The sequence below is a fragment of the Microcaecilia unicolor genome, chromosome 7 (genome assembly GCF_901765095.1).
Source record: "Microcaecilia unicolor chromosome 7, aMicUni1.1, whole genome shotgun sequence".
NCBI lineage: Eukaryota > Metazoa > Chordata > Amphibia > Gymnophiona > Siphonopidae > Microcaecilia > Microcaecilia unicolor.
Window position 1 is genome coordinate 191,861,492 of NC_044037.1, and position 23,978 is coordinate 191,885,469.

A 23,978-nucleotide genomic window follows, 5' to 3' on the forward strand; every position below is an offset into this window, starting at 1 on the left:
CTTGAGAATACCTCCTCTCAATGTTGCTAAACGTGGGCTCATTGTAGAACAATTCATTTAGGGCTCTGTTTACTAAGGTGGGCTAGCATTTTTTAGCTCGTGCACAAAATTAGCATGCGCTGTGTAGGCGCCCATAGGAATATTATGGGCGCCTACACAGTTAGCGTACGCTAAAAGCACTAATGTGTCTTTAGTGCGGCTTAGTAAACAGGGCCCTAGAGACATATTTTCAAAGAACATAGACATACAAAGTTACATAGGTGCTCATTTTAAAGTCTAAGTGCTTTGAAAATATGTTTCATAGTAACCTATGGAACTTTGTAAGTCTAAGTGCTTTGAAAATGAGCCCCACAGTTTTACCTGTGTTGATGGTGGGCAATTTTCGAAAAGCTGATTTACCTGTGTAAGAAGCATTTCATCTCCAGAAATCAGCTTTCAAATTTGCTCCTGAAATTACTAAAAAAGATTGTTGTTTTTTTTTCTCTTGGTGTAATTCCAAGGCCTTTGTCGCTCTTTTTATGCTGCTCAGTTTCATATCTTGACACTTTTTTCTTCTAATTGGTAGAACTCCACTAATTGCTACAGGAGTGATCGGTGGACTCTTCCTCATGGTCATTGTGGGCCTCACCTTTGCGGTGTATGTTCGACGTAAGAGCATCAAAAAGAAGAGAGCTTTGCGGAGGTTCTTAGAAACGGAGGTGAGAATAGCTCTTAACATTGGTGATAGAATCATCTCATTATTGCACATTGCAAGGCCTGAGGCTATTCAGAAGCCTAAGAATAAATGCAGTTGTACTTTCTTACACACAAGCTACTACTTTGTTAAAATAGACACCTATGCACACCATTAAAAAGTGCTGCTCAAGTACAGAAATGTCTTAGATTATTTTTTTCAATTCATTATTTTTTATTAGTTTTAAATATAACATCCATCCAATGCATTACAAAATATAGTATAACTTCCATTCCATTAGAAGAACCATATGAAACAAACATATAACTAGATTACTGTCAAAGTTCATAAATTCAAAGTAAGTATACAACAGGTATACAAAAAGGAAATTGTATAAAAAAGAAATGATAACTTAAAGGGAAAGACTAAGGACAGAGGGGAAAATTAAGAAAGGGGAAAGGGAGATCATAATATTGTGCTCAGATGGCTAACTGGTAGAATTTGATTCCAAATATTGCTGCAATGTTAACCAAACTTTGTGATGAGACATCTGGAAATAACCAGTCTTGACCGTACAATATTTATGGATTTGTAAAACATTATTTCACCAAAAATGTATATTAAGTTATGAGTTATTCTTCCAGTTGGATAAAATATATTTGAGAGTTATTGCTATCAACGTGTCAAAAAGTTTAGAATCGTATCCATCCAAAGAGTGATCCAATGTTATCGACCCAAAAATTATCTTTGAAGGGGGTTAGAGTTTCAGTAAAATTAAATATAGATGAGAGAATTTGCCATACTTTAGTCATAGCATTCAAAGATTAAATGGAGAAGAGTCCCTTAATGTTCCTTACAGGACCAACATAAATTATCTTTCAACAATCCTGCAACCTGCATTTTTTGAGGAGTCCATAACAGGGGCATAGCCAGACAACAGATTTTGGGTGGGCCTAGGCAAGAAGTGGGTGGGCACCAAGTGTTCTCTCCCCTCCCCCACCACCAAAAAATATATGTCAGCTGGTGGGCTAACACTTCTTTCCACCTTGGCAGTCTGTAGCAAGCATGCGCTAAAAACTGAGAATGTGCAGGTGCCAGTACCATGGAGAGTAGCGTTTTTGTTACCATCAGGGGGAAGTCTTCAGTAGGTGGAGCTCGGGATCCCCACCAGCTACCACTAAACATGTGCTACTGTTGGGTGGGCCTGAGCCCTAAGTGGGTGGGCCCAGGCCCACTTGTGGCTACGCCACTGGTCCATAAGACTCTACGATGCAGAAAAAGAGAGATTGAAGGAAGGTTGATGAAGCAATGGGTTTGCTTATTTTAGCCCAAAAAGTGTTCCATTGATGGTTAGTAAAGGAACATTGTTTTTTTTTTTTTTTTGTAGATTTTTTTTTTTCTTTGATAGCCCAGTTCATCACGGTTACTTATTCATTTAGTGGCACTTTTAATAAGCAGCACTAAAAATTGGCCAGCACTATTCCCAGCGTGTGTCTTTCCTGTGTACTAAGACCATTTTTAGTGCGTTTGGTAAATGGCTGATTGTCCTATTTCTGAAGTAATGGCCACACTCTAATTTTCCCATTACCGAATGAGCACTTATCAACACCTATTTTGCAGGTGGTAAGGGCTCACAGGCTAATCCTGTGCTAATCAGTTAGCATGCAGCAATGCCCATGTGCTAAGAGGGCCCTTTTACAAAGGTGAGTAAGGGCCTAAGCACATGCAGCATTACAGCCTGGCTAGCGCATGTACCTGGTAGTAATTCTGAGTTTCATCGATCAGAGAAAGGGGAACACATACACATGTGCGAGAACTGATGTTCCTCAATCTTGCAATATTATAAATAGGAACAAAAGAAAAAGTGATGTGGAGAGAAAAAGAATGAAAAAAGGAACCAGAGGCATCAGAGATAAATCAGTAAACAGGCTATCCGGTCTCTTGTAGCGCTTAGCTATTTCAGACCCCTGAGCTTCCTGAATGTCATTAATCATTTGCCTCTCCGGAACCCAAACCTCTCTATATATGTTTTACAATCTTTATTAGTATCTTTATTAATTTATTTTATTTAGTCTATTTGATCTTAAAATATCAAAGACAAAAAAATAGTGGCTACTTATCCCTGCATTTGCAGCTTCAGCGCTAAATCAAAACTGTTATGACTGCCCGACGCTGATATCTTCATGAAAACAGCGTTTCGGTCAAAAGACTTGCTTCTGGGGACTGCTGAAAGTTGCAATAATTGCGGCCGGCGTACCAGCTCAAATGAGTCAAGATGGCACTGAAAACACATGGCAGAAAATAATTTCCTATTTTTTACCGTGGGGGCGTTCCTGGCGGTAATCGGCAGTTGGCACATGGGTGGCGTTAAGGGCTCAGGTGTCTTGTGTGCAAGGACGGTGAGCCCTTAGGTCCCTTAAGGCCCCGAGGGACCTTAAAGAACAGCCGTGCAACCCCAAGTCTTCACCCGCGGCGACCGCCATTCACCAAGGGTTGAGCCCCCAGCTGCAGGCGGTCAACAGGACTTCAGGAACCGCGGGGTGCCAAGCTGACCCGGACAGGGACCAGGAGAGCAGAGGGCAGATGGAGAACGAGAACATACAATAACAGTCAAAGTTCAGGGCAGGCAGCCAGCAACGAAGTCAAGATCCGGCAAGAGGTCGAGGCAGGCAGCGAGCAGGGAAAAAACCAGGAACAGTCCAGAGGTCAAAACCAGAGGAACACGAAACACAGAGGAACACAGGAACAAAATGGAAACGGGCCTCGGGAACAGAACCTGAAGCAAAGTTCTAACTCGGTTCTCTTCCTTAAGTACTGTTCAGCATCAGCCGCCCCGCCCTCGCAGGTGAAGCCGACCAATCCGAACCTGGCTATTGACAGAGCCCTTCTGATTGGCTCTGTCTGCCCAATCCAGCACCTCAGAGGCGGAGCTCCGGACCCCCGCGCCCGGGAGAGACGAGGACGCCGGCCATCGCGCCTCGGCACCGCCTCCTCCCACAGCGCAAACACCGCCCCCACAGCCGGCGACCATGAGACCGGCGGCCGCAATCGCCGGCCTCTGTACTCGGCCCCGGATTGGGTGGCCATCACCGCGGCGGGCCCCGGTTCCCCGCTGCGGCTTCCGGATTGTCGACCCTCGCCGAAGTGGACGCCGGCTCCCGCCCCCCGTGGCGGAGGAGCCGGAGGGAGCTGCGGACGCGACATCAGGCTGTAAATAGATGTGTGCTGGTTTTCATTTTGCCGCAAATCCATTTCCGAACCCCAACCCCTCCCCCCATTTTCCCAGATGCACTGGAGAAATGGTCCAGCCCACATCTAATACATACGCCCTCACTACCGCAGGCCATGTTTTGGTGCACCTTTGTAAAAGGGCCCCTAAGTGATTAGCATAGCTGTGCCCACTCTCTACCCTCAAAACCCGTGGTAGTGCATTTTATCCTGCAGTAAGCACATGTTATTGCTTAGTAAAAGGGCCTCTTAGTTTGGTGAAGATTATTTAAAAGTATTCATCCCTGCGTGGTAAGATTTGTGTGCTTGCTTTCTTTCTTTCTTTATTTAGTTCACACCCCTGATCAAACTCATCTTTACAATCGATGTACAGTGTTAAACGATCATAAAAATACTTCATAACACCCTACAAAATAGATATCCACTTACATAAGTACATAAGTATTGCCATACTGGGAAAGACCAAAGGTCCATCAAGCCCAGCATCCTGTTTCCAACAGTGGCCAATCCAGATCACAAATACCTGGCAAGATTAAAAAAAAAAGTACAAAACATTTTATACTGCTTATCCCAGAAATAGTGGATTTTCCCCAAGTCCATTTAATAACGGTCTATGGACTTTTCCTTTAGGAAGCCGTCCAAACCTTTTTTAAACTCTGCTAAGCTAATGTCACGTCTGTGGCCGTGCCCACTCAGACTCACCTTATTTCCTGTGGAGAGCTTCTGAGCTGGCTTCTGTCTGTTCTTTGTGAGTTAGTTCTGTCTCTGTGCGCTGGCTGCATTAGATTGTCTGTGTGCTATCACCCGTTCCAGATTTCATCCCAGTCCGAATCTTCCAGACTGCCAGACCTGCTTGTTTTGTTTGAACCTGCACAGCACCCTTAGTTGCCTGGTGATTGTTGCAGTTGAGTCTCAGCTGCTGCTGGGCTTATTAGCCATTTTGAAACCTTTCTGCTTTGTCTTTGCATTGCATCTAAGGCCCTGGTATGTTGGTGCTTGTTGCGCTTCAGCCTGAGTTTGTTTCCTTGCTCTTGTTCTTGCCTGAAGTCTTGCCTGTTCTAGTTAGTCTATGTTTAGTTTAGGGTATTGCTTGTTTCCAAGTCTTGTGTCTTGTTTGTATGTCTTTGTCTAGTTCTGGGTTTATCTGTGTTTGTTCCCTGCTTCAGTGGCTGCTTGCAGCTTTCGGTTTAGTCTCCTGTCTAGCTGTGTTTGTTCCCTGTTTCAGTGGCTGCTCGCAGCTTTCAGTCCTGTCCTTTAGCTTATCCTTTCCCTGCCTTGCTGTCCCTGTGCTGCCTAGCTGTTATCCAGTCCTGCCCTGTCCAGTAAGTCCTGCCGGCCACCTGAAGCCTGGAGCTCAACTCTTGGTGAAAAGTGGCCAGTTGCAGGTGAAGCCTAACTGTTTCTCAGAGATCTGCCCTGTCTCTAGCGTGGGGTGGTTTTGCCTGCCATTGCCACTCGTCGTGGTCCAAGGGCTCACAAGCCCAGTTTCCAGCTTTGTAAACGTGACAGAATGCAAAGGCCATGAGCTCGGCAAGATCATCCCTCCAGCGGGGCTTCCAGCCTGATTTTTCCCCGGTTGGCAATATGGCTTGCCGCCCAGGTTTAACTCCTAGTTTCAGTTTGAATGCCGGTCCCACCACTGTAATTGCTCTTAGTAGTTTTATAATGCTCCAGAGTTATCGGGTTAAACTGTTTTTTGATCCTGCCTTGAAGAATACTCCTGAGGCCTCAGCGGAGAGGAAGCGTATCTGGCAGCTTGGGCTTGTGCTAAACCCCGTTTCTGCTATTGATCCTTCTATCACACTCCTCGACTACCGCTGCAGACTTCTTGGGGATTCATCCCTATGGGATACTCCTGAAGCCGACGCTGAAAGAGAGCATCTTAGAAGTCCCGAGTTTTTGGCTATCCAGCGGGCTTTTTACCAGTCTAGATCCAGCCAAGCTGCTGAGTCCACGCTGAGTTCCAGCCAAGCCGCTGAGTCCATGCTGAGTTCCAGTTCCAGTCAAGCCCTGAGTCCTGTTCAAGTGGCGCTCCCATTCAAGCCTCGGAGTCCAGTCCACGGGACGCTTCTAACCGAGTCTCCAATCCCAGTTCAAGTGATGCTTCCACTCAAGCCTCGGAGTCCAGTCCGAGTGACGCTGCTAACTGAGCCTCCGATTCCAGATCGGGTGGCACTTTGAACTGAGCCTCCAATCCTCGGTCAAGTGACGCTCCCACTCAAGCCTCGGAGTCCAGTCAGAGTCGCACTTCGAACTGAGCCTCCGATGCCAGTCCAAGTGATGCTTCCAGTCAAGCCTCTGAGTCCAGTTCTAGTGGCACTTCTAACTGAGCATTTGAGTCCTGTTCAAGGGGCACTCCTAGCCGAGCCTTTGCCTTTACTTCTTCTTGTTTACAAAGGTCGTCTTCCTTCTGCCCCAGAATACATCGCCAAGATACTCATTCCATACTCTTCCCCTCAGCTTTTACATTCCTCCCAGCAGTCACTTCTTCATCTTCCCTCTCCCTCTGTTATAGGACTCAATACCACTTGGGCCATTGCCTTTGCCTGTGCTGGTCCAAAACTCTGGAATACTTCACCTCCTTATCTTAAATCCACGTTAGGAGTTACAGACCAAGAAAGGGATCTGGGTGTCGTCATCGATAATACACTAAAACCTTCTGCTCAGTGTGCTGCTGCGGCTAGGAAAGCGAATAGAATGTTGGGTATTATTAGGAAAGGTATGGAAAACAGGTGTGAGGATGTTATAATGCCATTATATCGCTCCATGGTGCGACCGCACCTTGAGTATTGTGTTCAATTCTGGTCGCCGCATCTCAAGAAAGATATAGTAGAATTGGAAAAGGTGCAGCGAAGGGCGACTAAAATGATAGCGGGGATGGGACGACTTCCCTATGAAGAAATACTAAGGAGGCTAGGGCTTTTCAGCTTGGAGAAGAGACGGCTGAGGGGAGACATGATAGAGGTATATAAAATAATGAGTGGAGTGGAACAGGTGGATGTGAAGCGTCTGTTCACGCTTTCCAAAAATACTAGGACTAGGGGGCATGCGATGAAACTACAGTATAGTAAATTTATAACAAATTGGAGAACATTTTTCTTCACCCAACGAGTAATTAAACTCTGGAATTCATTGCTGGAGAACGTGGTGAAGGCGGTTAGCTTGGCAGAGTTTAAAAAGGGGTTGGACGGTTTCCTAAAGGACAAGTCCATAAACCACTACTAAATGGACTTGGGAAAAATCCACAATTCCAGGAATAACATGTATAGAATGTTTGTACATTTGGGAAGCTTGCCAGGTGCCCTTGGCCTGGATTGGTCGCTGTCGTGGACAGGATGCTGGGCTTGATGGACCCTTGGTCTTTTACCAGTGTGGCATTACTTATGTACTTATGTACTTTATACCCCACCTTAAAGAAACATCAAATCTTGGCTTTTCAGTGAAGACTTCTCTTCCCAATTCAGGGTATCTCTACTTATCAATAGCCCTCTTTTTTCCCCTCTTCCTCTTTCCGGCATCTTTTATTGCTCTTTCTAAACTTTTATTGTTAACTGCCTAGCTTGATTGGCAGTATATAAAATAAAATCAATAAAATAAAATAAGACAATTGTCCTTTTAAATAGAACGTTATCAACTGTTCTTATACCCATGTACACCAACTACCAGTTGTTCAGGTTTCACACTTTCTTCATAAAGTAATTTCCCAGTTGCTGATGTTTTTGCCTGCACTACATAGCCTGCTTCCTCTAATTAAGAGGGCCGTGATGCTCACGGAAGCATGATAACGGCACCCAGACTGCAAAGCAGAATGCACTTAGCCTTGTAAATAGACACTTTGAAATACTGCAGTGGTTTCAAACTAGTACGAGCTGAAGTAGCCTTTAATTATTTTCAGCATCCTGCAAGAAGACAGGCTATTTGTCAGTGTTTAAGGTATAGTCATTTCATTTTATTCTTAATTTATTTTTAAAGAAACATTGTTCTTCATTCAGAGGCTACAGATTGAGATTGGCCAGCATGCTGATGGAAGATGCTGCCGCACTGGATTCACAAATTTATCAAAACCACAATTCACAATCAGAGGACATACAATTTGGCTGTTGCTTTTCCTTCCAGTAAATCACTTGCTAAATTCTTCTACCAAAGACGTCCATCTTCAGAAAACTGTAATTCTTTGTTAAACTGCAATATAGTAGAGCACATAAAAATAAAAAGGTCATTGCCCTCGGCAGGTCAGGATGCTTTACTGAAGTGAGATGATATTTATTACTAAAATTGATAGGGTTCTTTTTTAATCTATCTTTTGTGTTCTTTCGGAGGTCTCTTCCATTTTTTTTGTTACATTTGTACCCCACGCTTTCCCACTCATGGCAGGCTCAATGCGGCATACATATACAGGTACTTATTTGTACCTGGGGCAATGGAAGGTTAAGTGACTTGCCCAGAGTCACAAGGAGCTGCCTGTGCCTGAAGTGGGAATTGAACTCAGTCCCCCAGTTCCCCAGGACCAGAGTCCACCACCCTAACCACTAGGCCACTCCTCCACTCCTTACGGTCTAATAAAGACTTCCTTCATTTCCTTATGGGCTTTTGTTGTCCACTTGAATATAAAATCCTCAAGCATGTCATTAAACTAATGTTATAATAAGTGGGGAGGGGGGGGGGGTTCATTTAATATCCTGATGTTTGGAATCTGTTTTGGTTACATGATTATTGTGACATTGGCAAATGAGTATAATCTAAGAATGTGTGCTGGCCAAAATAAATGTTTCAATTTGAACCTGTTGGTGTGAGATATTATATCTCCCATGATTGACCCCTGATGAAGACTTTTTAAAGCCGAAACATGGATCATGTAGGGTCCAAATAAAGTTGAGTTTGGAGCATCTTATCTTGGTGTTTTGTCTGATCTCTTGAAGTTGGTTTCTTTTCAACTTTCTTTTGTGTTGCAAAAAAAATGTAGTTTATTTTTTGAAATCATTGCTTTTCGGGCACTTTCGCAAAGTTGTGGTAAGCCCAACGTGGGTTTACCGCTCGCTAAAAGGGAAGTACCACCGGGCTACCGCAGCAGCCCGGGGGTAGTTCCCATTCCCAGCGCACGCCATTTCCGACACTACAAAAATATTTTTATTTTTGTAGTGCCGGTGTGTACCCAGCAATAATCGGGCAGTGTCATGTGCTGCCCGGTTACTGCCACCTCAGTGGGTGGCGGTAAGTGCTTCCACCCAAAATGGGCACGCAGCAAGTGCTTCACTTGCTGTATGTCCATTTCTTTTTAAAAAACACGCCTTTTACCCGCTGTAGTAAAAGGGGGACTCGGCCCATGTCAAAAATATGCACTGATGACAGCTCAGGCCCCTTTTTGCCGCATCTTTGTAAAAGGACCCCATTATTTTTTCCTGATTTTTGTTATTTTTTGGTACGTTCAACCTATTTTTCTTAATAAAAAATATTTCAACCCACATTAGAACCCTTTAATTAATGGCAATTCATTACACATATGTTAATTCACAAGTTACTGCACTTTAAATTGATTGTGTGCACATTACAAGTTTTAAAAGTGCCTTAATGAACCAAATGTGTGCTAACAAATGCACATCCCTAATGTAATCTAATCCAAGACTTGTACACCATAAGAGGTTCAAGGTGGTATCCCTCTTAAGAAGCTCATAGAAAACATGAGAAATTACATCAGTTAAAAATATGAATACACTAGAATTTATCAAACAACTTTATCCAAGTTTATTAGAAAATTTGATATACCGTGGTTTACAATAATAAAAAGAGTAAGAAAAGAATACCAAAAATCAAAATAGGAAAGAACAGTAGATATAAAAATATAAACAGCCACACAACATAGAGCCAGCCATATCATATCATCTCATATTGTATCATAATAAATTTAGACAACACTTTCTTGCCTGCATTAAAAAAATATCATTCTTCATTTGTCTGGGTAAGTTGCACCAGATCTTCCTGCTCACTTTCACCAAGCTCCATGGATTGCAGAGCCGAATGATTCCTAATAGAAAAGGTTTGGGTTCCAAGTTGCTCTTGATGTCATGTTGATCTCAGAGCGGCCCAGTTTTTTGCTCCTCTCTGATTTGGGGCCTTTACTGATCTCCACGTTGCTTTCTTCACTCCTGAAGCTGTTCTTTTTCCCTTTGGTTGTTTCTTTCTTTAGGGTCAGTTCTTTGTTCTAGCTCCCTTCCAATCTAGTTAGCTGGTCTATATGTTATAAAGAACAGTGGATGGGGTGCCACCCACAATTGCCTTCTACAGTAATCTAACATGAGTCAACATTTTGAGATGAGTTAATAAATATTGGGTCCCTTTTACAAAGCTGCAGTAAAAGGTGCCCCGTGGTAGCATCAGCATGTGGATTTGTCATGCACTGATGCCCCCTTTTACTATAGCAGGTAAAAGCCTTAAAAAAAAGGAAATGACTGTACGGTAAGTGATCACTTATAGAAATCCTTTACTTTTATGACATCGTGATGTTATTAACTTACAGTCCTAAAGACCTGGAGGAAAAGCCTCAAGTGTTGGATAAAGTTTGGGAAGCTCGCCAGGTGCCCTTGGCCTGGATTGGCCGCTGTTGTGAACCCTTTGTCTTTTCCCAGTGTGGCATTACTTATGTACTTATGTTGTGAAGCGACTCGAATCTTCACAGATCAACTGTCTTCAATTTTACGAAGCACTCACTCTCATCACTAACATAAAAACCCCCAAATGTTTTCGAAATCTCTTTAATGTGAATTAACAAAGATTCTTTTTTTGTGTTTTTTTTTATACAATACTTTTTATAAAATGCTTAATAACCAGGAACTTATCTTTGCAGTGGCACAGTCTTATTTTCTTCCACGGCCGACAATGGCGAAAGTTTCGGGTCCTGTTTCAGGGTCCGTGGTCAGTGCAACTGTCTAAAAAGAATAGCACAAAATGTTGCTGAATGCACACATTCAAAAGACTGTGCCACTGCAAAGATTACTGCCTGATTACTGCCAAGTTAGCACCCATTGCTAAAAAATAAAAGTATTTTTCCAGTGACAGAAATAGCACATGTTGGCGATAGGCACTTCCACTAGGCTCCTGCAGTAGCTCGACAGTAGTGCCAGATTGGCACATGGCAAAGTGGTGGTATGGGTACTGTCATTTTGTAAAAGGGGCCCTTAAAGGTCTTTTTACCAAAAAGTGCTAAAAAAACTGGCCTGCACTAGCCCCAATGTATGCCTTTCACATGCGATGAGACCACTTTTTCACTCTGTCGGTAAATGGCAAAATTTCCCATTTCGGCAATAATAGCCATGTGCTAATATTAAAAGCAACCAAAAAGGAGGGAAAAAAACTCACAATGCCATGAGACGTGAAAAAGAAAAACCAGTGAGGAAAAACTAAGGAGGATGACGGAAAAGTCTTTATTGAGGATATAAAAACGACCCGACATGGCCGTGTTTTGGTCCTACGCCCTGCTTCAGGGGTCTTGGTAAATCTGATATTGTAGTATACACCAAAGAAATTTAATGCACAATCTGGCAATGGAAGTCCTTCGCTGATCCTCTACCTTGTTGAATCTCCAAGTAATAACTGACAGAATGTCGGCTGACGTAATTATTGCAATAAAGACTTTTCTGTCATACTCCTTGATTTTTCCTCGTTGGTTTTTCTTTTTCACATGCGCTAATATTTCCATGGTAATATTTCTTGGTAAAAGGACACCATAGACTAATCACATAGTTTGCGTTGGAAAGAGAAAAGTTGCATATAGTGGATTTGAGACATTTCCTACTCTCCTCCTTCTGCTGCACAGTACAGCATATAACAGTATTCATAGAGATAAGACATCATTGAGGGGCCCTTTTACTAAGCCGCATAAGCGTTTACACGCGCCCGTGTGCCAAAATGGAGATACCACCTGACTACCAAGTGGCTCTTGCGGTAATTTCATTTTTGGCGCGTGTCCAAAAACAATTTGCGTCTGAAAAATATTTTTTATTTTCGGGCGTGCGTAACGGATGTGCACCAAGTGGCATTTGGCACACGTAGGTCATTACTGCTTGGTTACCACATGAGTCTTTACCACTAGGTCAATGGCTGGCAGTAAAATCTCAGACCCAGAATGGACGTGCGGCAATTTTCATTTTGCTGTACGTCCATTTTCGGCCAAAAAAAAGGCCTTTTTTACAGGTATACTGCAAAAATGGATCGGCACGCGCCCGAAACCTGTGCCTACACTACCGCAAGCCATTTTTCGGTGCGCCTTTGTAAAAGGATCCCTCAATTTTGTGTTTTGTGTTTGTTTAGCGCAGTGGTTCCCAAACCTGGTCCTGGAGGCACCCCAGCCAGTCAAGTTTTCGGGATATCCACAATGAATATTCATGAGAGAGATTTGCATGCAGTGGAGGCAGTATATGCAAATATCTCTCATGAATATTCATTGTGGATATCCTGAAAACCTGACTCGCTGGGGTGCCTCCAGGACCAGGCTTGGGAACCATTGGTTTAGCAGTTATTTGGCATGTTGATGCTACCTGCAGGATGTTAGTATATTATTGTAACAGTAGAGTGCCACAATGTATAACTAATTGTGGGTTCAGTCCAAGATATTTAGAATTTTTTTAAAGATAATATTCATGTATAATGGTTGATGTATATGAATGTACCAGGGTATGCCACAGGGTTCCCATGTCTCAATAGGCCTATTTAATGCATATTTTGAGTAAGCTGGATATACTAATCATATCATTTAATGTATTGCATTATTTATATGCAAATGATATCCTATTGTTTTTGCCAACTAGGTTTATTAAAAACTTTTAGGTGAATGAGTTCACTGTTTGATTAGATCTTTGAGTGGATTAAGAGGAATGGTTTAAAAATCAATCCTGAAAAGACCAATATGTTACAGGTGGGCAACCAAGTGTAGGATATTCCTCATTTAAAAGCTAGACTAGCAGGTCATGAAATTTCACTGCGATCGCACATTAAAATCTTAGGGCTGCATAGATTCAAAATTATTTATGAAACAGTATATAAACATTATCATCAGGAAAGCTATTTTTTTTTAATTTAAAACTTTTACATCAAATTCAATCGATTCTAGATCCATATAATCTATAGTTGGTAATTCAAGCTATGGTGCTGACACACCTAGATTACTGTAATGTAGTATTATTAGGTTTGTTTAAGAAGCAGCTGCATAGATTCAGTTTATACAAAATGTAACGGCAAAATTGACATTAGGTAGGAAACCTATGGGCCAGGCTTCCCCATTTTTAATTGAACTTCACTGAATCCCTTGCAGAGTTAAAATCAAAATATTAATTATGATCTTTAAAATAGTACATGGATTAACTCTAGAATATCGTTCTAGTCTTATTACCTTGTGTGCCCTAATAAAATCTTTATAATGAGCTCAAGAAATTGGATTGTCCCTTCCAATGAAAGTACTTGTACTAAAGTTACTACAAAGAAAAGGTCTGTAAGGGGCATTGGCTAACAGCTTGGAATGGCCTGCTGAAACCTTTGAGAGACTTAATGATTACCTACATTTTCATTGCCAACTTAAAACCTGGTTATTTCAAAGGTATTGTTCATGTGGCAATTATTAAGGGCAGCAAATTTTAGACTAATGTTTTTAGGGGCCCTTTTACAGAGCGGCGGTAAGCCCAACGCGGACTTACTGCTCACTCTTCCGGGACTACTGCCAGCCCAATACGGCCACTGGTGGTAGTCCCGCCCTGAGCACGCACCCTTTCTGGGGGAAAAAGAAAACCTCTGGAAATGGCTTGTGCGGTGATAACCCAGCGGTAATCGGGCATCACCGCTCGCTGCCTGGTTACCGCTGGGTTAGCGCAGGAGCCCTTCTCACCACCTCAGTTCTGTCATCACGTGGACATTTTTGGTGGGAGGCTTTTACCAACTGTGGAAAAAAAGACCCTGGTGCATTGGAAAATGGTCCCCGCCGCTACCACAGGGCCCTTTTTCCCGCTGCCTAGTGAAAGGACCCCTAAATGCAATAAGTAAGGTTTATAGTTTATTACCTATATTCTTTTTTTTTCCAAAGTGGAGTACAAAACAGCAGACATAACAATAACACATCAATATAGTAAAAGCAGTAAAAAACAAAACACAATACAAAAAAATAACACTCTAATAAAACTAATGAAAAGATAATGCAATCACAACAGTGACCAGCAAAGAACAATTCTATTTAATTATTAATTAAAATTAATATCCAGATCCATCTGAAATTACCCCATATGCCAAACAAAACAGATGGCTCTTCAGTTTCTTAAAAGCAGAAATATCTTCTGCAGCCTGAGAGACAGTGGTAGTTTATTCCATTTTTCAGTCCAGTGACAGAGAAAGCACTCCTCTTAGTTTCCTGAAATTAAAAACATCACAAAACAGGAACGGTGAAGCATACATGCCCCTTCAGATATCAAGGGTCATTCAGGAGTGTATATTTGTAATAAATTTGCAAGGTAATACATAGAAAAATGATACAATACCTGATGGATCAATAGTAATATCTTAAATGCAATTCTCGAGGCAACAGGAAGCCAGTGCATCCTCATGAGGTAGGAGGAAATATGTTTATATCAAAGTGATCCTTAAAAGGTGGGCAGTAAAATGTGAACAGTTTGCATAGACCAAATACAGGAGGCAGGAAGTTCCAGGTAGACAGACTTACAATAATATAGTCTACATTACTGACCTAAAGTCTTCGTGAGTAATAAGGGTTTTAGCTTACTCAACTTACTAAGTTTAAAGTTAGAAGTCCTAATTATGGCATCTATTTGTGATTTAAACTTTAATGGCCACCGTCAGAGACAGGATGCTGGGCTTGATGGACCCTTGGTCTTTTCCCAGTATGACGGTGCTTATGTGCAGCATTTGCTCCTTCCTATTTCAACAAAGGTGTCAACAAACAAAAAGGAACTCTACTCTGAGAAAAAGAGATACTGTATTACTAACATTTGACATCTGGCCAAACATAATTTCAGAACATTTCTTAAATATACAATAGGTGCAGGATCAGATAGTATAACAGAGACTTTCAAAGAAGAAACTAGGGGCCCTTTTACTAAGCCACATAAGCGTCTATGCATGCCCAATGCACACCAAAGTGGAGTTACTGCCCAACTACCATGTGGCTCTTGTGGTAATTTCATTTTTGGTGCACGTCCGATACACGCGTCTGAAAAATATTTTTTATTTTTGGGCGCGCATAATGGACGCTTGCCAAGTGGTATTTGATGCATATAGGTCATTACCACCTGAATTCTTTACCACTAGGTCAATGGCTGGCAGTAAGGTCTCAGACCCAAAATGGACACGTGGCAATTTTGATTTTGCCGTACGTCCATTTTTGGCAAAAAAGGCCTTTTTTACAGGTGCACTAAAAAATGGATCGGTGCGCACCCAAAACCCGCACCTACACTACGACAAGCCAATTTTCAGCGCACCCTAGTAAAAGGACCCTTCAGTTAGCTAGTCAAACTCTCTTTCCTAACCTCACAACCTAACATGTAGAGTATCCCAGGGCTCAGTTTTGATCCTATTCGTTTGTCTTTTTAATTTATTTATTAAACATTTTTATTATGCACTATCACAAGTGTTCTAGGTGGATTACAATTTTTCATACACATAATACAATAAAACCAAACAAACAGACAGCCATACATAAAGGGGCATAATCGAACGTGAACGACCATCTCCATGAGCGTCTATGCCCGAAAACGGGTACGTGAAGAAGCGGGACAGACCGTATTTTTGAAAAAAATGGGCGTCCATCTTTTGTTTCAAAAATACCATTTGAACAGACCAAATGCCCATGGATTTGGTCTTTTCTGAGCTGGGCATTTTTTTTTTTTTTTTTTGCGATAATGGAAAATAAAAACGCCCAGCTCAGAAATGTCCTAATCCAAGCCATTTGGTCGTGGGAGGGACAAATGTATAACACTGCCATAGCTCTTAGGGGTGAAGGGGGCAGCTACATGTGGGTACAGTGGGTTTCAGAGGCCTCCCATTTACCACCACAAGTGGTACAGGTGGGGGGGAGGATGGGCCTGGGTCTGCCTGCCTAAAGTGCACTGCAGTACCCACTAAAAGTGCTCCAGGGACAGGAGTTGTTGCTGTTGTATAACCTTGGCACAGTTGACACCTGAAGACTAATCTAGCTGAAAACGTCCTTTATTTGAATAAGCACCTTTACTCACAGTTAACTGCAGATCACAGGTTGTGCCCCACTAGCAATGAGTCTCGCTAGTACTGAGATTAGCAGTAGGTCCCAGCTGGCAGAATGCTGTACAATGCCCTCTTTCAGCAACATTCAAGGTAAGAACTAAGTGCTGTAACGTGGCTAACATATGATCGGGATCTAAAACTGGCTTACAAAAATGGCCACTAACTCATGGACTACCGGAATCAAAACAGGGCACACTCTGACCCTGTAAGCAGAGGGAAAAGCACCATGGGAGTAGAGCCTATGAACTACCAACATCGTGAGCATTGAACACAAGCTAGTGGAATCACGGAGCACAATACCCTACCCCCACACAATGCATTGCTGATGTGACTCTGCAGTGCCCTTAACAGAAAAGGTGTCATATTCACCCGAGAGCCACATCAGAACCAGGGAAAGGCTGTCACAGGATAGAACATATTCTGCTGTCATGGAGGTGAGTACGGAATTTGAGGCTGGCATACAGGCTGACAAAAAAGTTTGTAAAGTGGGTTTCTTTTGGTGTGAGGGAGTTAGTGACCACTGGGGGAGTCAGGGCAGGTGATTCCCAATTCCCTCCAGTGGTCATCTGGTCAGTTGGGGCACTTTTTTGGGACTTGTTCGTGAAAAAAAGGGTAAAAAAAAAGTGACCCAAAATCGCAGTAAAAACGCCTTTTTTTTTTTTTCCTGATTATCACCTAAAGACGCCCATCTCTGCTCGGCCGATAACTACGCCCCAGTCCCGCCTTCACCACGCCTCCAACACGCCCCCATCAACTTTATTAATTCCCGCGATGGAGTGCAGTTGAAGACGCCCAAAATCGGTTTTCGATTATACCGATTTGGGCACCCGCGAGAGAAAGACGTCCATCTCCCGATTTAGGTCGGGATATAGGCGTTTTTCTCTTTCGATTATAAGGTGGATAGGGTCTTTCACACACCATGATCATAATTACATGCTCCTTCTAAATAACCTCCATCAATCAAAGGGCCATCACAACTCCAAAGTTATCTAAAAAAATAATTTCTATCAAGCCCTTTCATATGCTTGTAAAAAAAAAAAAATATATATATATACAGTATATATATATATATATATATATATATATATTCAGTTCTCCCTTAAACTCACCCAAACCCTGGATCCATCTCAGTCTCATAGGTAATGTTTATACAGTCACTTGAATATCATCTGCATAAATATAAAGTATAATTCCACATATGCTTCATCCTTCTCCTTCCATCAGCTCACAATTATGGAACTCCTTACCAAAAGCTATAAAAACAATTCACAATCATCTACATTTCAGGAAATCTCTTAAGACTTTTGTTATTTAGAAAAGCCTACCCCAAAGATTCAGCATTTGTCTCCACCTCTTGATTCACATCAATATAATGACAATTTTGGACTCATCCACCCTTCCCTTCTCTCCCCTTGTTTCCTGTTCCTTTCTATCCTTTCCCACCCTCTCCTTTATTTCTTATGCAGGTTTAATGATGTATTAGCTTAATTTACTGTATTGGCAGCCGCCTTTGCGGTGCAACGTAAGCCACATTGGGCCTGACACAGTTGGGAAAATGTGGGGTATAAAAGAGATAATAAATAAATAAATAAATAATTCCAACTGCTATGCACTCTTCAGTTTCGAACAGATCTTGTTATCTCTGATGTTTGTTCCAAATTAAATATAATTGCTTAAGGTTGGCTTACCACCAGTATGCTGAAATTAAATATTTCCAAAACTATTAAAATAGGGGGTCTTTTACTAAGGTGTGCTCACGTTTTTAGTGTGCGCTAAAAATAGGCGTGTGCTAGACGTTAGAGACACCAATGTATTCCTATAGGCGTCTCTAACATTAAGCACACGCTAAAAACGTGATCACGCCTTAGTAAAAGGCCCCATACTGTATCCTTCGTGAAGTGCACCTATCTTACTGTATGTTTGTCTGAAATACAGGGGACTCAAATCCGCTTAACCAAATTGATTAAAATTCATGGAATTAACGTGGTCACATTTCAAATTTGATGCAAAAATGTTTTCATGCATTAATGTAAATTTCAGCCACCCATTTCATTCTTTGATTCTCCATCTGTTCACTTATTTATCCCGAGTAATATCACATATGATTCCTGTAATTCTCTTCTCTATGATTACCTGAATATCAGCTAAGATTATAGTTAATAGGGGTCCTTTGACTAAGCCGCATAGGCGCCTACACATGGCCAATGTGTGCCAATTTGCAACTAGCGCCCGGCTACCGCGTGGCCCGGGTGGTAATTTCATTTTGTACGCGTGTCCAGTAGGCGTGCCAGAAATTTTCCGATGCGCGGCACAAACCGGGCTGTAATCCACATTTTATGCGTGCTGACGATTACCACATGGTTAACGCATGAGACCTTACCACTAAGTAGTGGGTGGTTTTACGGTCTCAGGCCCAAAATGGATGCGCCCAATTTTCATTTTGCCACACATCCATTTTCGGCCAAAAAAGACCTTTTTTGCAGATGCACTGAAAAATGAACCTGTGCGCATCCAATACACACGTCTACACTGGCACAGACTACTTTTCAGCGCACCTTAGTAAAAGGATCCCTCAAAATTCTGCTGTGAAATTTATTTACAGAGTTAAGCAGTTTGATAGTGTTTCTCCTCTGCTCATAGTTGGACATAGTTGGAGGAGTAGCCTAGTGGTTAGTGCAGTGGACTTTGATACTGGGGAACTGAGTTCGATTTCCATTGCAGCTCCTTGTGACTCTGGGCAAGTCACTTAACCCTCCATTGCCCCTGCTACAAAATAAGTACCTGAATATATGTAAACCGCTTTGAATGTAGTTGCAAACACCTCAGAAAGGCTGTATATCAAGTCACATTTCCCTTCCCTTCTGCATATCCATTAAGATTTTATGTGTGGCTCACCAGATTTCTCAAACTGGTTTATTATTTGTTGCATTTGAATCCCACATTTTCCCACCTATTTGCAGACTCAATGTGGCTTACATTGTGCCGGAGTGGTGATCACCATTTTCGGGTTGAGAAATATAAAGCGATATTGCACTAGAATTCATAAATGATAAGGTAAATTACAAAGTAGTTTTGCATTAAGTTCATAAATGATTGAGTAGGCTATAGATTAAGTTAGACAGTCAGATATAGAAAGTTCATATCTTGCATAAGAAGTAGAGTGGTAGTGAGTAGTGTGTAGCATTCATTAGTGGCTGCGTAAATGAAGCAGTCAAGTGTAGACAGTTCCGTTTTGTCTAGTTTTGGTGAAGTTTCATTTCAAGTATTTAGGATGGATCATTGTGGTATGCTTTTTTGAACAGGTTGGTTTTCAGTAGTTTTCGGAAGATTGTTAGGTCATGCATTGTTTTTATAACATTTGGTAGTGTGTTTCATAGTTGCGTGCTTATGTAGGAGAAGCTGGATGCATATGTTGATTTGCATTTAAGTCCTTTGCAACTGGGGTAGTGTAGATTCAAGAATGTGTGTGCTGACCTTTTTGTGTTCCGGGTTGGCAGGTCTATGAGGTCTGACATATAGATTGGGGCTTCACCGCAAACGATTTTATGGACCAGGGTACAGATTTTGAACACAATTCGTTCTTTTAGTGGGAGCCAGTGTAGTTTTTCTCTTAATAGTTTGGCGCTTTTGTATTTCGTTTTTCCAAATATGAGTCTGGCTGCTGTGTTTTGGGCAGTTTGGAGTTTCTTAATGATTTGTTCTTTGCATCCGGCATAAATGGCATTGCAGTAATCTAGGTGGCATAACACCATTGATTGTACTAGGCTGCGGAATAATTCCCTTGGGAACAAAGGTTTTACTCTTTTGAGTTTCCACATTGAGTGGAACATTTTCTTTGTTGTGTTTTTCGCATGGCTTTGTAGTGTGAGATTTTGGTCTATTGTAACTCCGAGAATTTTCAGGTTGTCCGAAACCGGAAGGGTGTATTCTGGGGTGCTTATTGTGGTGGGTTTGTTCGTGTTATATTGTGAGGAGAGGATGAGACATTGAGTTTTTTCTGCATTGAGCTTGAGTTGGAATGCATCCGCCCATGAATTCATTATTTGGAGGCTGTGTTTGATTTCATTTGCGATTTCTTTTAGATCATGTTTGAACGGGATGTAGATCGTGACATCATCTGCATAAATGTAAGGATTGAGGCCTTGGTTGGATAGTGATTTGGTCAGAGGAGCCATCATTAGGTTAAAAAGGGTTGGGGAGAGCAGTGATCCTTGTGGTACTCCACATTCAGGTTTCCATGATGATGATGTATTCGAATTTAATATCACTTGGTATGTTCTTGCAGTTAGGAAGCCATTGATCCATCTAAGTACGCTTCCTCCAATCCCGAAGTATTCTAGGATGTTCAGTAGTATTTTGTGGCTGACCATGTCGAACGCGCTGGACATGTCAAATTGTAGGAGAAGTACACTGTTGCCAGTTGCAATTGTTTGTTTGAATTTGGTTAGGAGAGTAATTAGTACTGTTTCGATGCTGTGGTTGGATCGGAATCCTGATTGTGATTCATGTAGTATTGAGAATTTGTTTAAGTAGTCGGTAAGTTGCTTGGTTTGCCTTCTTTTGCACAATTTTTTCGTTTCATGTCTTCTAGGTCACACCTGCCACTCTGCCAACAGCTCCTTTTTTCTGGGTAAAAATGCATTCATTCTTTTGTAATAGATACTTTCAGCTGGGCTATTCCTGGGGGCATGTTTAGAGCTGGGAAGAAATTGCACTTATATATTTCATTTGTACATGAACCATGGACTTTAATATTAATTGCCAAAGATGAACATGGATGTTTACTTGAAAATGTGTATAGCAGAGATCCATTAAGGTGTCCATATAGTTACAAATTGTGCAGCTTAATTCTAAACTGCCTGCTGCACACAACATACAGTTCATAGAACCAAGAGAGTTGATGAATTACTGTAGATCAGTAGCACTATGTGCTCAAATGTAGTTATTTTGTCATTACCGAGTACAAAAATTAATTTGTGTAATGTGACATGCTTCAGTGGTATGTTGTGTATGTGTGCTATAGTGTGTATCCAAACTAATTTATAACTCCCTTCCAAAAATGATATTATATTTTCAGCGTCTTGGAATATTTTAATTTTTATCTCAAATTCTCTCTGAGAACTGGTATGAATGCCTCAGGATCAGCAACCTGTGGACTCTAGACCTGCTTACACAGTTTAGGACAGTGCCTCAGAAATGACCTAATAGCTTATGTCAGTAGTTTCCAAACCTTATCCTGGAGGCACCCCAGCCAGTCAGGTTTTCAGGATACCTGCAATGAATATTCATGAAGAGATCTTCACTGCCTGCATGTACTGCCTCCACTGCATGCAAATCACTCTCCTGAATATTCATTGTGGATATACTGAAAACCTAAGTGGCTGGGGTGCCTCCAGGACAAGGGGTGGGAACCACTGGCTTAAGTTGTTGAAAATGTGCCCATTGCTGCTGTAACGACCTCACATAATTTATAGTAGTCTATAATATACTTAAGCTTAATGTATCTTTTTTGGGGTCCTTTTACCAAGCTGTGGTAAAAAGGGACCTGCAGTAGCAGATGTGTCCGTTTTTGTCGCACGCCTAGGCCCTTTTTACCGCAGTGGGTAAAAAAGGTCAAAAATTTATATTGGCATGTGGTAAAATTGTATTTACTGTGTGGCCATGTGGGAGGAGCACTTATCACTACTCATTGATATGATGGTAAGGGCTTCTATGGTAACCTGGCAGTAATCAGGATGGTAACCAGGTTAGCGCCACGCTAATAATTATGGAAAAAATTTCCAGAGCACCAGAAATGGCATGCACTCAAGGCGTAACTACTGCAGCAGACGTGTTGGGCCAGTGGTAGTTCCGGGTTGCCGCATGGCAACCCTTTAGTAAAAGGGCCCCTTAGTGCCTTGTGTATAGTATAACAAATAGTATGTTTTGCACTGTTTTCTGTTTTTAATCTGATTGTGTTTTGTATTGTAGTTGGTGGAGCCCTTGACCCCAAGTGGCACAGCCCCCAACCAGGCACAACTGCGCATCCTCAAAGAAACAGACCTAAAACGTATCAAGGTCCTTGGCTCTGGTGCCTTTGGAACTGTCTATAAGGTAGGAGATTATACTTAATTTATAACATGTGAATAAGAGCAATGAGGTACAGGTTAAAAAAAAAGACAAACAATGCTATGGATTACAATCCCAGCTGCCACCCAAATACAGGTTCAAATTGTGGTTTACCTGTAGATTCCAAGTGAAATGACTCAAGTACTTTCTCATCCTGCTCCATCAGGAACATTTGTTTTTATCTTAGAATCACTTCTGAAGTTGTATTTTCAGTTCAACTTCAAAAGGTACTCAGAACTAGAAAAACATTGGAGATGGCTCCTTGGAGGGACTACTAAACAGGCCTTGGATTTCAGCAAACCAGCATAAGCAAAACAAGCATACCAGTATAAGCAGAGTTTATATATGGCGCCTAAAAAATCTGCGTAAACATACGTCTATTCTATAAAATTTAGGCACAGTATATAAAATATGCCTTATCAATACTGCAGCGTCTAAATCTATGCACATTCCATTTACGCCAGTAAAAACCTGGTGTAAATCCATGTGAGTTGATTTAGGCGCACTGACCCTTATTCTGTAATTACACGCAGAAGTTTTGGAACACCCATAAATACGCCCATAAACACGCCCATTTTCAGCTACACACGTTTATTTTGAACCTTGCGCTTTGCAATTTAGGCGCAGTTCTTTATAGAATAAGCTTAGTGATTTCCACGTATAACTTGTAATTATTGCCAATCAGCGCTTATTATTGCTTGTCAAGTGCTGTTAAAAACATTGATTATCTTGCTCAGCCAATTAAGTTACGTGCTTATCTCTGCATGAATCTAGGCTCCATATATAGAATCCGGGGAGGTAAAGGCCCTGTTTACTAAGGTGTGCTAGTGTTTTTAGCGCACGCCTTAGTAAATATATATTCCTATGGGTGTCTCTAGTATTAGTGCATGCTAATTTTTAGCATGTGCTAAAAACGATAGCGTGCCTACAGTGCGGCTTAGTAAACAGGGACCTAAGCTTGTAGAATACTGACAGTTACACATGCAACTGCAGCATTTAGTCATGGGCCTTTACATCAGTTGTTGACATAGTGTAAACGGTCACACCTAACTGTTGGCGTGTAAATACTGACTTACACTAGTATTCGATAATGACAATTGCATGGATAATTGTCAATAAAGATTTGTGCTTAGGGCTAGATTCTATATATGGTACCAAAAAAAGTGCAATTCTCAGAGGTGTAGCCAGCACCGGCTCTGCAGAGCCGGTTGTTAATTTCTGAAGAATTTTGCGAGCCGGTTGTTCAGCTGAGGGACGGGACAAAGTTTTCTTTTTCCCTGGCTGGAGGCACGCATGCCCACCCCGCACACACCAGCTGTCACCTGATATTGGTGGCAGCCCTGCCTCCTCGTGTTGCATTGGACTGGTTCCTGTGGCGTACTGAGGACAGGGTGGGGAGGGGGGCGGACCGGCCGGGTGCAAACCAATAACTTCTGCTGAATCTGCTCTGTCCGCGCCTTACCTCTGCGGCTCACTTGTCTCCTCCCAGCGGCTCCTCAGTCCTCTTGCTCTCTCTCCGCCTCGCGAGTGCGCCCTTCCTACTGTAGTAGCGGCTCCTCCCAGCTCCACTCGCTCGCTCTCCGCCTCTCTGGTCGAGTCCCGCCCATCTTTTACATCACGACGCCTTCCTCCCCGTGCGGCACCCTGCGTGCCAAGACTGTAACGGCTCCTGCAGCAGGTGTTCGGCTCCTCTGTCCGTCCCAGGTCGCGGCCGACC

General features: G+C 42.2%; 1 protein-coding gene across 1 annotated transcript in view; it reads left to right on the plus strand.

Annotated features, from left to right (window-relative positions):
• ERBB4 (erb-b2 receptor tyrosine kinase 4) overlaps positions 1-23,978 on the plus strand; it is a 1,861,028-nt gene that overhangs the window by 1,504,492 nt on the left and 332,558 nt on the right. The window contains exons 17-18 of the mRNA XM_030209189.1: positions 566-698; positions 22,124-22,246. Of these exons, the coding sequence (XP_030065049.1) occupies positions 566-698; positions 22,124-22,246 (256 nt within the window). The remainder of the gene's footprint in view (positions 1-565; positions 699-22,123; positions 22,247-23,978) is intronic.